Below are 14,192 nucleotides of genomic sequence, written 5' to 3' on the forward strand. Positions count from 1 at the left end.
AGATTTTTAAGCTGATGTTTGGACATATTTTGTTTCCAAAACAAATGATAGCAGTTGTTCAAGATCTACAAGAGTCAGAACAGTTTCAATTTGTTTTCATTTACCATTGCCTTTTGCAAAATATTCACAGTGTTTTTCTACTTTCTACATTGCAATTAAACCTCTGACCACTAGATGGCATCTTTCATTACATCCTATGAGCCTCACCTGTGAAAGCCGGCAAAATCCTGGGAATTACTGAGGATGAGGGGATACAGCTGACTCCTGTGGCTTTTAAAGTTGATGTTTGGACAATTTTTGGTTTCCAAACAAATAGAACCAGTTACGACTTTGTGAAGAGTCATGTGGTCTGTAAATTCTGCAACACGAGAGTCAAGTACTTGACAATACTACACATATATCCTTGTTCCATTGTTCCATCCCGTGAACAGTATTGAAATATATTGTATGTGTTGTGATACGTATTCCTCGAGATTCTTGCCAATACACACCTCGATTAATGTGCACATACTACATAAACAACTAAACAAGAGTATCTTTCAACCCGACCGACACTAACAGGCGTGAGACAATCACACCGAAGGTAAACATTAAACTGCTGGGTCGTGTTTAAACCCGCATGGATTACATGCTTGACTGTCCATTACCGCTTCATCAAGGACATTTGCATTCACAACACATTTCGTGCAAGCGTGGCACCTATTTTTCTTCCACACCGAGGGTGATTTCTGAGGATCGTGTTCCCGAATGATTCCTTGATGTTTCCGACATGAAAGGAGACTTGAGGGGAAAAAGGAGGTGCGCAGCGGAAAAATAAACATGTGCACACCTGGAGTTACGACTGAAGTCACACAGCTCTCGCCTTATTCCGGGGTCACGGAAGGTTATATTATCTGCCAACAAGTGTGTGTTCATGGGGGATTTCGAACGAGCGTGATGTTTCAAACAGAGTGATGATTTGTAGACGGCCGTTAAATGAGGTTAAATTTAAGCTAAAGAGCCAGAGAGGTGTTTCCATTCATTACCTCTATCAGCAACAGACAGCGCTCTGTTCAAGTACTGCTCCTCCAGACTCGAAGTAACATCGTTTGTCTTGTTGGAGACCCCGCACGACCCCTGGCAGCTCACCTTGATAGCTGGAAGACAGAGAAACGTTAGTCTGTTGTGTCTAAACAGTAACTTGAAGCGGTTTTATTGGGCTCATATGCTGGTTAATGAAGCAGGGAACACATTACGGCTGATTTAGGAAGGTTTCTGTGGTGCAATAACAAAAAACTACAAGAATAAAACCAGGGTATTAATGTCAAGCAAGCTAAGCTACAGAGTAATACTAGAGACAATGTGTTGATGTTGTTTTTTGATAATGTTTTTTTCATCTTGTCTGAGAATAATCTACTATAAAGAGCTAGAATCATAAAAATGTATTGTCTTGATAGTAGTGTAAAAACTGAAGATATTTATTTTGTAGTGTTGTGTTAAATAAAACACACAAAAAACTAAATGTGATCAAATTAATAAAGTGACTCGGAAACATACAAGTGGGCTAATGTGATAACTTAAGCGACTAATTTGACAATATTTTACACTTATCATGAAGTGAAATATAATAAAATAAAAAACAAATAACTTAATATATATAACTTAAAATAACCTGTTGATCAAAATTTTAATTATGGTTTGACATGATGATGAAAACATGATAACGGACATGATTATTTTGCATTTTGCACTCTCTCATGGTGCGTACAAATCGCTGGACAAATGAAAATATAGAAGTATTTTTACTAAATAAACATTTAAAATGTCTATTTACTTTTTTTTCTGTCATTTCATGTATATATAGAGGTTAAATTAAATTTCCAAAAAACGCCAAGTAATCTAACCTGAATCCAAATAATCGTGAGCAGGATTTTTGAGTTGAGCGAACAGGCAGAAGGTTTGACCAGAGGACGCTGGTTCAACAAATTAAATTCAACCGTTTTCAGAACTCCCTTTACACTTATTTTAAATATTAAAAAAAAAAAGATTAAAATAAAAACAACATCATTAAATAAACAAATGCAGCAAAAGCTGAAGAAAAAAACTAAAGGTTAACTATAGAGAAAAGTCAAATAATCCCAAAATCATTCAGAATAAAACATAACTTCATTGACGTTTTGGTGTCGGTTGAAGTCTCCTTCAGCTTCTTTTTTTTCCATCCAAAATTAGCAGTCCTTGCAATGTCACTCATGTCACAATACTTCCTGTGGTTTTGTGTCCTGAATGACAGCTGCCTCCTTCGCTATAGCCACCGGTGTCCTATTTCCAGACACATGATTAGCTGATTAGCAAGGCAAAACGAAGCCTAAACAAATGGCTACGGCTTGGTTGACTGGGTAGAAGAACTACTGGCTAGTAGAAAAAGTTTTGGATTCATTAAAGGGATGTTAAAAAAGATGAATCCACAGGTGACCAGCATGAATCTCAGTTTCTGTAGGTTCATAATAAATCCTAAAATGGCTTGTTTTTTTGGACATTTACCGCTTTTCTTGGTGAAGTTTTTCCTCCCCGACAAAACACAAGTATTAAGAGGATCGTTGCGCGGTCTTTGCCGCAGATTGCTTTTCTGATTTGCATCTTGTTTTGAATAATGGCAACTTCCCCTTCACTCCACCTGGAGTCACAACAAACTGCCTGAATTTTAAGGGGAGAATAAATCTTCTAATCGACCCGTTACCATAATCAATGCTGGTCTTGAAAGTTGTTTTGTTGTTTTGCCACGATAAACCCACAGTCTTTTGTGTGAGGCGCCAGTTTAAAACTCAGGGAAGACATTAAAATATTAGTAACCAAAACCAAAAATATATTTTAGCCAAAAACAATGGGGGGTTTGGGTGGATCAGTAGTTATTTTAATCCGACGAGAGTGGGGTTAAACTCACACAATGGGCCAAGATCATTTTTACAGTCGAGTTTGGCCAAGCAAATACTGTTGTATATAAACTTAACTTAACTGTAACAGGAAGTATGAGTTTGATTAAGATACTGTCCTTGTAGTGTTTGGTCTACCTTACATTTCTCTAAATAGCTCGCACACATTTATTCTGTGAATCTTTCAACAATAGAGCTCGCCGTGACAGTTACAAAGCACATGGCAAACAATCAGAAATCCATGTAAACACACACACAAAAGAAGTTAAAGATTCTGTTTCTATGCTCAGATTTCACTCTGACTGAACAACAGGTTTTCCAGATAGATCAATGAACCACTGCGGTCTTCTACACCTCTGACCGAACGCACCCGCAGGCCGGATCGTTCGAAAGAATTCTTCAAGTTATTTATTCAACCGGTGACTTGAAAAAATATATCCCTCTATTAAACTTGTGTTAAACACAAATGTATATGGGGCTTTGACATAACAGGAACTAAATTCAGTAGAACTGGGTTTAATAAAAGATGATAAATTATGTTCGAACATGTAGTCCTCTTGACTCTTAATTTCCCTCGTCAAAATCCTGTGCTGGCATGTTGCATCCGCCAGTCAGCAACACACACACACACACACACACACACAGACGCACTCTAACCGATGGTGGCAGATGGCCTCTCATCCAGGTTGGCACAGTTTTGGGGGAGGAGGATGAGGAGGAGGAGGCGAAGCAGGCACTGTTGAAAACAGACTTTTGTCCTTCAGGCTCGCAGACTAATGTCCATTTATGTGAGCATTAATTACAGCTGCAATCTGCTGCTCCAGCCATCTGGCCTGATGTGTGGATCCACATATTATCTTTAGGCTTCACGTGCCGTTATTGCCGCACACGGCTAAACCCACTGTGGCGGCGGCATGACAGAAAACAACCGTGGTGACCTATAGTTTACTGTGCTCTCTGGTGTGGAAAGTGAGCTCCTGATGAACTGGTCAGCACAAAGTAATCAGATAATTTCTCCGTGGCTGCAGGAGGAGCAAGAGCTGGAGGATGAATTTCCGCTGCTACGTCAAGCTGGCCAGAAACAGAGAAGGGCAGAACTAAAAGATGGCTTTATCTTTTTTTTTATTTGTTCCTAGAAACCAGGGGTGCCAAACTAAAGAGGCCACATTATTTTAGTAGTCAATGTGGAGTGCTCCTTCACATTCCCATTTAGTTCCCTTCAGTCAGTTTTAACTCTTTATTTATATAGTTATTAGCAACGATAATCTCCGTTTCTTATCACAGCTTTAATTGTCTCATCTTTATAGGCCACAACATTAATATTAGGGGCGTTATGAAATATCGATATGGTGATTGATTGCACTATTTTTTTTTTCATGATACTGTATCGATATTTGACAACATTGTATGGATTTTATTTTTTGGCTTTCAAATCAAAATGTTATTTATATTATTATTATTATTATTTTATTGTTATTTTGTTTTATAGATTAGTAGATGAATAGATACAGTTCAATAAAGAGAGTGTAAAATGAAAAAAACAACATTATTTATATAAACAGGCAAATATTTGAAGCTGTTGCGAGTAGACCGCGTGATTTAATAAAATATGATATAAGAAAATAGTAAAGAGAGCTCTGATTGGCTGCTGTGCATGTCAATCAAATTTTCAACCAATCGGCACAATAACCATTTGATTGACATGCACAGCAGCCAATCAGAGCTCTCTTTACTATTTTCTTATATCATATTTTATTAAATCACGCGATCTACTCGCAACAGCTTCGGTCGATCGCGATCGACGTATTGCCCACCCCTGAAACAAGTGATAATATTTTATGTTTTGTTTTATGTTATTTTCTGCGAGCCAGATGCAATCATCAAAAGAGCCACACCTGGCTCGCGAGCCATAGGTTCCCGACCCCTGATCTAGGGGCTGAAGGTTTAATTGCAACACAATAATGAACAAACAAATATTTGCCTCTTCCACTGAACGCACGGAAAAGATCATATGAATCGAGAATAAAAAGAGCAAAACGTGGGACAGTCATTTTACGCAATTCAGAAAAACGATATAGAATTATAAGCTTGTTTTTTTTAAATAATATATCGAAAAAATAATGCGCGTTTGATCGCTTCAGGTTCTTCTCTACGAGAGTCACAGAAACATGACGTCAGGTCCATCAAAGTTAAGCTGCAGGTTTCAATGAAAGCGCAACAAATGCTGGTTTTCCTTTTGTGATCGCGGTCCTTAAAACACACTTGCATTAATACACCATCACATGATGACTATTTGTAAATTACCTTTATCTCACGAATGTAATAAGAAAACGCAGAAACACTAACACGTTAAACAGGTGCAGGTGCGCCACACATTCTAATGACGTCAGAGACGATCAGACAAAGATGATGTGAAGTTACTGATGAACAGTTTTATTCTCGTTAAATCATCTGAAATTTAATTAATCCACTTGTGTGATTCATATCAGACATGTTTAAAATTAACAAATATAAACTGTTAGTTTGAATTCATATTTTCATTTGTTTTTGTTTTTTCATGATCACAGAAATGGAGAAATTTTAGTCTTGTGCTTCATTTAAATATGATGGACATTGAAATGGAGGCATGGAAAGGGATGAACCCGTCTGAATTCTTTGTTGATTTTGATGAACAAAGGAAAAGGGCTTGAATTCGTGTCAAGCACAGATTCTTACATCTGAATATTATTTATATGGCTCTCACTGAAATAAATTTCCAAATATTTTGCTTTCATGGCTCTCTGAGTCAAAAAGGTTCCCGACCCCTGCCCTAGATGGTCATTACTTCTTCTGCAGCTTAAGGAACAATGAAATCCTACAGAATAGTGGTAATTACTGAGGATGAGAGGATACGGTAGACAGCTTTTAAAGTTGATGTTTGGACATATTTTGGTTTCACAATAAAATAAGTCGGTTACGACTTCATCATGTTAATTTTGGACAGAAGAAAGTCTGCAAATTCTGCAACACTAAAGTCAAGTACTTGGAAAATACTACAATATATATCCTTATTCGTACAGCATCACAATATATGGTATCGTCTCCCTTAATCTTGACATGTTTTTCATCGCCAATACGAACCACTATTTTTATCCGGGGGGAAATTTAATCTACCTTCCTCCAACCATGACTTAGTGGGCCAGATTTGGTTCCCGGGCATCGTTTTTTGACACATGTTCTAATGACAAAAAGAGTAAAAAAAAACATTTAGCAATTTCAACTGGTACAAATCGAAGTGGAATCTAGTCAACAAATGAGAGATTTTACCCTCATAAAAATAATCAATACCAACAGGTTAATAACCTTCTTTAACATTGTTATGTTTTACACACCGTTTCCAGGTGTTCTCACTATAGAGCAATCTTCATTTTTAAACTTTTGCTGCCATTTTTCATTATCGAAAAAAAATAAACACGCTAAATATTTAATCCGGGAGAATCTTGTTTGAATCCCCACTGCGGCAACTTGGCACCAGAACAAGGTCTACAAGATTAGACTTTACTTTTGGGATTATTATACATCAGGTCCAAACATGTAGCTCATGAGACGGGACGCAAATGAGTCCACGACTGCCTGGGGGGGAAACATCAGAAGCTATGACGGTGCGTCTCTGACTCAGCAGCTGCCGGATTTGTTGCAAACACACTGGAGTTTTTCCAAATCCTTTTCTCTGGTTCACTGAGAGTGTCTGTAGGCGGAGGCAGCCCTGGTGCCACTACTCATTACCAACATTATAGGCACAAGAGTGTGTGTGGGCGGACTGTGCCAGACTAGAAGATGCAATCTACACTGTGATGTCTGGCTGTTTTGTTTTAAGTCTCTCGTCGATTGGTTTTCTCTGGATGCTTTAGTGCTTTGCTCAATTACATTGGAAGATTCATCACAAATCAAATTAAATGATTATATATGACCCTTAAGCAAGAAGGTTGCTGGTTCGATAGCCAGGCCGAGCCAACCTTTCCGTGTGGAGTTTGTATGTTCTCCCCGTGTTGCGTGGGTTTACTCCGGGCACTCCGGTTTCCTCCCACAGTCCAAAAACATACAGAGGTAAACTGAGAACTTTGGTAAATTGACCGTAGGTATGAGTGTGTGTGTGAATGGTTGTCCCGTCTTTGTGTGCCCTGCGACAGACTGGTGTCCCGTCCAGGGTGTCCCCTGCTTCTGGCCCTATGATTCTGGGATAGGCTCCAGTCTCCCTGCGACCCCACAACCCCGGGATAAAGCGGTTGTCAATGAATGAATGAATATATCATGTTCACTAGTGTCCTAAAAATACCTAATGCATCGCTGCAGTTTAATCATAACGTCATGATGAAAAATTTAACGCAACATATTGTATCTGATTAGAAATAGAGTCCTACAATGTATAGTGGCTTTTTGGCAGAAGGTTACCCATTACATCTTAAATAACAATTTTGATCGATACGAAAAAACTAAACGTTTAACCCGCCATTGAAAGTGCATTTCCAGGATACGTTTTTTATATTTGTATTATATAAAAGCTCTAGTACCTAAAGACACTAGTCTACCACACACACTACTATAAAAACACAACCCAATATTTTCCATACACTCGATGAATGCGTGTGCCATGAAACTCATTTTCCATTAGTCACACTGTTCTTACTAACAAACTACTACGAAAAATAACTACACTTTGCAGTTCAGAATTCAGCTTCATCAACTATCGTGAACCAAAAATCTCAAATCAAATTGGTATGTCAATAAATTGTTGATCAAATTGAGTAAAGTTGATCTTTGTTGCCTTTTTGTGCCTATATTACTTACTTACTCAGTTAACTACCTGACCTTGAGTATTAGAAAACGTACAAGCTACATCAAATGATAAGAGTTTTAAATGTTACACATAATGGTGCAGACATTTGTTCGCCTTTTTTTGAACCAGTTACACCAATTCTTTGGTCTACTTAAGTTGGAACCTTTAACATCAGGTACACTGCTATAATCAGAAAGCGTCTGATGCCAGTTAAGTAAAAAAAAACAACAGTTTTTTGTTTACGTGGAGTCCCTAATACAATATAAAAACAATTAAATGAGATTAACTGAATTGAAAAACTAAGGTGCCAAGGTGAAGGTGCTATAAGAAGGACTATGGCAAATAAGGAATGACACCGCGGATCATAATGTATTAATGAGACCATGAAATGTCAACTGAATAATAAATCAAACATTTTAACACCACTTTAATGGTATGGAAATAATAATAGATGTTATTTTAATGCAAGCCATGCAGCGGAACCTGAGTCACTCACTGACATTCTAAAAATGATTGCCTGGAGCCTTTAAAAGGTGAGAGATAAGACCAACCCTCTCCTTCAGCCGGGCATGTGGAAATCCCCACATCATCGGTTCTATAAGATAAGAATGAAGCACAAGCACGGTGTGTGTTGACAAGAGCTGGTACCGGCAAGCTAATCGCAGCGCCGAAAACAAGAACGACACGAACGAAAAAACAACAACCTTAAAGCCTCTTCAGAGAGAACACCATCTTCAACACACCTTGATCCAGTGAAGGAATTTAGACCTTCAGGCTGGTGTTTTCTTAGAGTAACAATCGGCTCTGTTGTCAAACGAGACGGCTCTGCGTAAACAATAAAATGACCAGAACGACGAGGGTCTTACGTCAGTCAGCATGAGCGACTTTGTGACTTTTGTCAGGCCAACGATGACCGGTTTCTCTCTCACACAAATTACACAGACTCCAGTTTCAGCTGGAAGACTGCGAGGGACAATGAAGCTTCAGTGTTTGCAATTGAACGTAACATCTATACAGAACAAAGAAGGGTCGAGGGAAACTCTACACTTCTCTAAACCAGATGACTCAAAAGAGCCACAATGCTGTCTGATGAAAAAAAAAAATGACATTCCGTTATATAATGGAACCATTGTCACATGTATCAGTGTTAAATAACATCATGGTCAGTTTTGGAGAAAATAAGTTATTCCTAGATTTGAAATGTTGCTTATGAAACTTTCAAAGACTCGTATTTTATAGTTATTATTGTTCATATTTTTGTGAGTGCTTGGCATTTTGTTTTGTGTATTTATTTAATTAATTAATTCATTGTTATGTGTGGGTCAGACAATGTTATTTGCATTTTGTTTTACTTTATGAAAAATCTCAAATAAAATAACCAACTATCAACATTTTTTACATTTTTCCTTGTTTGTAAAAATGATACTTTATTGCCCACAGAGGTTCCCATTTCTCAAGTATTCTAATGATATAAAAGACCATGTTGGTCAACAGTACCTACTCTTTGGAGGTTTCCAGACAAGGCACATTTTATTTGATGAAATGTATTTTGTTCAACACCTGAGTCGAGCTTGGACCACAAAGTATGCCCAAAAGTCTATGAATGTATTCGGTTACAATTAGATCATGTGTTTTATCAATGGAATTGAACGCACCACAGGGTCCTAAACCATGAAGCCAATGAGCTCAATGCCTTAAACAATACTCTTAATGATAAAATGAATCAAAAAATACTGTGAAAATAACTGAAAGCCAATTAATACCTTGGAGAAAAAATGGACGAAATGTATGAAAAAAAAGCTCCTTGCCTAAGTCTGATACATACACTTTTTCTAGTTAAGAATGGTTTTCTTTCCTAAAATAAAATGATGTATAACGGCAAATATTTATCAGCAATATTTTCTGATTGTGAGACACCTTATGGTGAGGATACAATGTAACCGAGGCTAACAGGGATAAAATACTTGATGGTGAATTAATTCATTATAATCTAATTTATGTCGGCCAATATAACAGATGTATAGATACGACTAACTTCCAGTGAGTTTGTCGCGACAACTGTGAAATCTTCAAAATGCTTGATCAAGTTGGATTACTCAGAGAAAAAAAAGACATTGAGATCGCTTTCTGTCAGGACAATCGGACAGGGATGGAACCATGGCCGTCCTGGCCGTCGTCCACCAAGGTCACGGCCCTCACTTGTTACGACAAGATGGAAGAGAAATGTGATACTTCGCTAACAACCTTCATTAAATCTTTAAGTGCAGAAAACAATTAGTCCCGCTCACTCTTTTCAATCTCTTTGCTAATGCCCTCTTTGAAGGACAGGGCAGACATGGCCACCTAATCTCATGATTCATTACCAACAGTTGTAAGAGAATCCTTCCTCTGCCTGCTCCCAACACTTAATGCCCATGAGCCTCTTTTTCTGGAAGAAGAGCACATTTGGATTAAATAATAAACATTTAAAACACCCATTTCTGGTATATTATTTTAAGGAAATGATTTGTTGCATCTTCCTGGATTGTGACTTGGCTATTTTTTCTGTCCTTGGTCAGTCTTTGGTCATGTCCTAGTTGGACGGTCCTCAAAAACACCGCAAAGAAAGGGATGTACTAACATCTGAGCTGCCTGACCTCTCTAGTCAAAGCTTTCTTTTTTTTAAAGGGAACTACCTCTACTCTCCTTTTGTTGGTGAAGAAACAAAGACACCTGATACGGGGGTTATCCAAACAAGTTCTGTGTCAAATAAGACTGTTGCAACATTATATGTTGAGCTAATATGATGTGTTAACACACATTATTCTGATAATCTTTCATTTATGCGGCAGAAAAAATCACTGTGGAAACAGACTGTACAGCAGATGAAACAATTTTAAAGGCGAAATTGGCAGAAAAGTATATTACAAACTCAAATGTAATGATAGCAGTAAATGTGTATTTTCTTTCTTTTTTTAAACAAACCAAACTAGGATTGATACAAATTAATGCAGGTTTCTCTTTTGTATTAACGAAGATTTTAATGAATAAAAAATGCTTTAAAAAAAAAAAAAACATCTCTGGGTAATGGCATAAAATCTTGGATGCACAATTGCCAAAATATAATATGTGCATCATAAACAAACCTAGAAAAAAAAAAGTTTTGTCCATTTTTCTGTTTGCATCATACAATTAAATACCCAATAAGGGTATAGGTGGCAGAAAATTAATGAAGAAAAACATCAAAATATAACAAATTATTGTAATTACAGCTAAACCTTGTAATCGGGTTTATGAAACTATTGATACGCTGAAATATTGTGTTATTTTTTTTCTAATTGATATTCAACATCACTGTATCAATTTTAGAATCGGGTTACATTCTTCACCATAGTTCAATTATGGTTCAATACAGTTTGTGTAAAATAGGATAATTTTTTTGTTTTCATTTACAATTAAAGTGCAAATATGAACGTCTTTTTAAAGTGTCATGTTGCAATCAAACTTTAGACCATTAGATGGAAGCATTCATTATATCCTCCACAGCTAAAGGAACAATAAAATCCTAAGATAGGTAAAGTGCAATTAGCCAGATGAGCCCTCTGACCTCATGACCTTGAAAAATGCTTTGATTATTTCAAGTCCCGCAATCCCGCAGAGGACGAGAGGATACAGTCGACTCCAGCAGCTTTTAAAGCCGACGTACGAACAGATTTAGGTTTCAAACCAAATGAAAGCAGTTACGACTTCGTCAAGATGGTCTGTGAATTCTGCAACATCAGTGTCAAGTACTCAACAATACTACAAATATATGGTTGTTTCTATAGTGCAGTATATCGCAGTGTTGCCCCTGTATCATAATACATATTGTATCACTGAATTCTAGCCAATACACAGCCCAACGTCTGTGTCCATGTTTGGGTTCTTTTATTTATGCAAAAGCATTAAAACAAATACATAAAGGCTTGGCATGTGTACTATGACATTTTCATCAGCAGTGACTTTATCTGGAAGCTTGAAATGGTTCTATTTTTATGGGAAAGTTGTTTGTGAGGAAAAAGATGGCTTTGGATGGCAGTCATCAATTCTCTAGTTTCTAAAAATGAAAGGTAGAAAAGAAAACTCGCCGACGCCTGCCTGTCCCCGCTGGCATCGACGATCTTGCATCATCGACTCCAATTTAAAATACGCTTTGTTCTCAGTGATCTGTGAGCCAACAGTGAAACTTTACTTCCAAGAGCAGCTGGTAACTGGAGACAGGAAACTCTGCTCCATCAGTTGAACAGAGAAAGCACGACTTATACTCCATCATCATTTGGACAGTCAACAAGTATTCTAGTGTCTATGCCAGATTTTAAGAAGCTCAACCAAATGTCTGGTTATTCTGGAAACTCACAGGAGGGGAGAATTCCCAGAGTCATCATGAGCAAATAGCATAAGTGACAAATGTTTTCAATAGTTCTTCTCCACAGGCAGAAAAATAACAAGACACAACAGATTTTAATCTTCCAGGGAGGAGTCAGTTACAGCATGCGATCTCTGAATCTTAAGTGTTTGAACCTCGGCCAGAAAGACTGGCAGCCGAGGGAAGCAAACGGAAGATGTTTCCAAATAGATCGCAGGTCATGTCTCATGTCAAACTCTTCAAATTAATGACATCCAGCCACTGACACAACATCAAAGTAACAGTAGTGTCTGACGTGCATGTCGATAAACCACTGCTTTAAAGAAAATGTTTAAAAAACACATTAAATAAGAGTTTCAATAAATGTGATTATTAACAAGATGAATCAAATTGGTTTAATTATGTATATTTATAACATTATAGGGTCGGAAAAATAAAGTATGTAACAAGTGTTGCATCAGGATTCTAGTCATCTACGATTAATACGATGAATTTATATATATAATCTAGTTTCTATTAGGTTTCCCCCCTGCCTCACTAGGTACACGGCATCTGGCATGAAGGGTGTCTGCCGATTGATTCTCACGTGGAGTTGAAAAAGCACTTTACCTAACCACCATTTGTTAAGGACCCAGTGAGAGCCCATCATGCACTCTGTCAAACACACAATTAATCCCAAAATTATACTGACAAAACATTTGTATGACAAAGTGGATTACTATATAAACATCGTCAGATTCATTTTGCTATTGAAAAGGGTTTAATTTCTATACACATAAAAACATGAAACCAGTGGTAAAACACATTTTTAAAGTATTGGAGTATTTGATAAAAGTAAATAGCAGAATCATGTTTTTCAGCCTTGAGTATTCATTCGACTTTATAAACTTTTTTTTTATGGAATTTGCTTACCTATCTAAAGTATATATAAAACAAACAACAAATGAAAAATATACCGTACATTGAAAAATGTAACAAAGTATAAAAATGGAAAAATATAATTAAGAATTCAATTAAGAATAACACGGTAAACTTGAAATACTGACTAACATTTCACATTGTTCTATTCCCCATAAAAACATAGACAGTACACTCCTGCAGATTTTGTGAGATATACATTTCTGGAATGCCTTTTTTTTTATTCTTCAGGTTTATCTTTTACAATAAAGTATACGTGTTTTTTTGTGACAGTAGTAACCATTATCTTAATTTTAATAAAGTTACCACATAAAAAGGAAAGGTTTATTTACTTTAAAACCATCATATTATTATTATTATTATTTAAACATATATGGTTAAGTTGAAGGAAATGCATTTATTAAAAATAAATAAATGTACATTTGTAATTGCTCTTAACAGTCTAAAACTAAGTGCATTCTGATGACTCATTTAGTCGATTAAATTCAGAGTAGAATACTCAATTACTACTGCACAATTTTAAATATCTGCAGACCTTCACAAAACCACTCTGCGTGTGAAAAATGATGAAAAATGGGTGGATGTGCAGGTCAAAGATTACAAGTCAGCTGACCATAAAATGACATAACAGAGTCGGTGATAAACCCCTACCGACAGGATGCGTGTGGTTTTCAGACATAGATGTGCGTGTGAATCGAAACTTAAGTTGACAAAACATGTGGAGCTAAAAACGTGGCAAAAAAGTATAGTACAAGGTAAAGGGTTTTTGTGAGTTTTCTGATGACAACCTGCGCTGAAGATGAATATTTCTGATGGTTCTTGAGCAGAACAATAAAGGGAGGCTTCCAAAAAAACCCTCAAATCAATCGACACCGTCAGAGAGCTGAACACACAGACAGATGTAGAAGCTCAACTTTTGTCCCCATTGATGAAAGACTTCCTGCAAGTATTCAAAACTTCTTCATGCAAATCCACTTCCTTTGGTGACCCACTAAGTCAGTGAAAACTAGTAAATACTATTCATGAGAATCCTCTTCATGCTGCAGTGTGCCAAAAATATATTTAAAAAAAAATACTTGTCTCTGCTTGTATGATAGTTTTAATCAGAGCAAAGTACTCTTATGTAACATAAGTGTAACAAAAATGTATAACTAATCATACTAGA

At 36.8% G+C, this 14,192-nt stretch overlaps 1 protein-coding gene across 1 annotated transcript in view; it reads right to left on the minus strand.

Annotated features, from left to right (window-relative positions):
* The window catches only part of arrdc1b (arrestin domain containing 1b), a 31,675-nt gene that overhangs the window by 12,263 nt on the left and 5,220 nt on the right, over positions 1 to 14,192 (minus strand). The window contains exon 2 of the mRNA XM_087791049.1: positions 1,026 to 1,136. Coding sequence (XP_087647175.1) covers positions 1,026 to 1,136 — 111 coding nt within the window. The remainder of the gene's footprint in view (positions 1 to 1,025; positions 1,137 to 14,192) is intronic.

Source organism: Callionymus lyra, chromosome 5 (genome assembly GCF_982586985.1).
Source record: "Callionymus lyra chromosome 5, fCalLyr1.hap1.1, whole genome shotgun sequence".
NCBI classification, from domain to species: domain Eukaryota; kingdom Metazoa; phylum Chordata; class Actinopteri; order Syngnathiformes; family Callionymidae; genus Callionymus; species Callionymus lyra.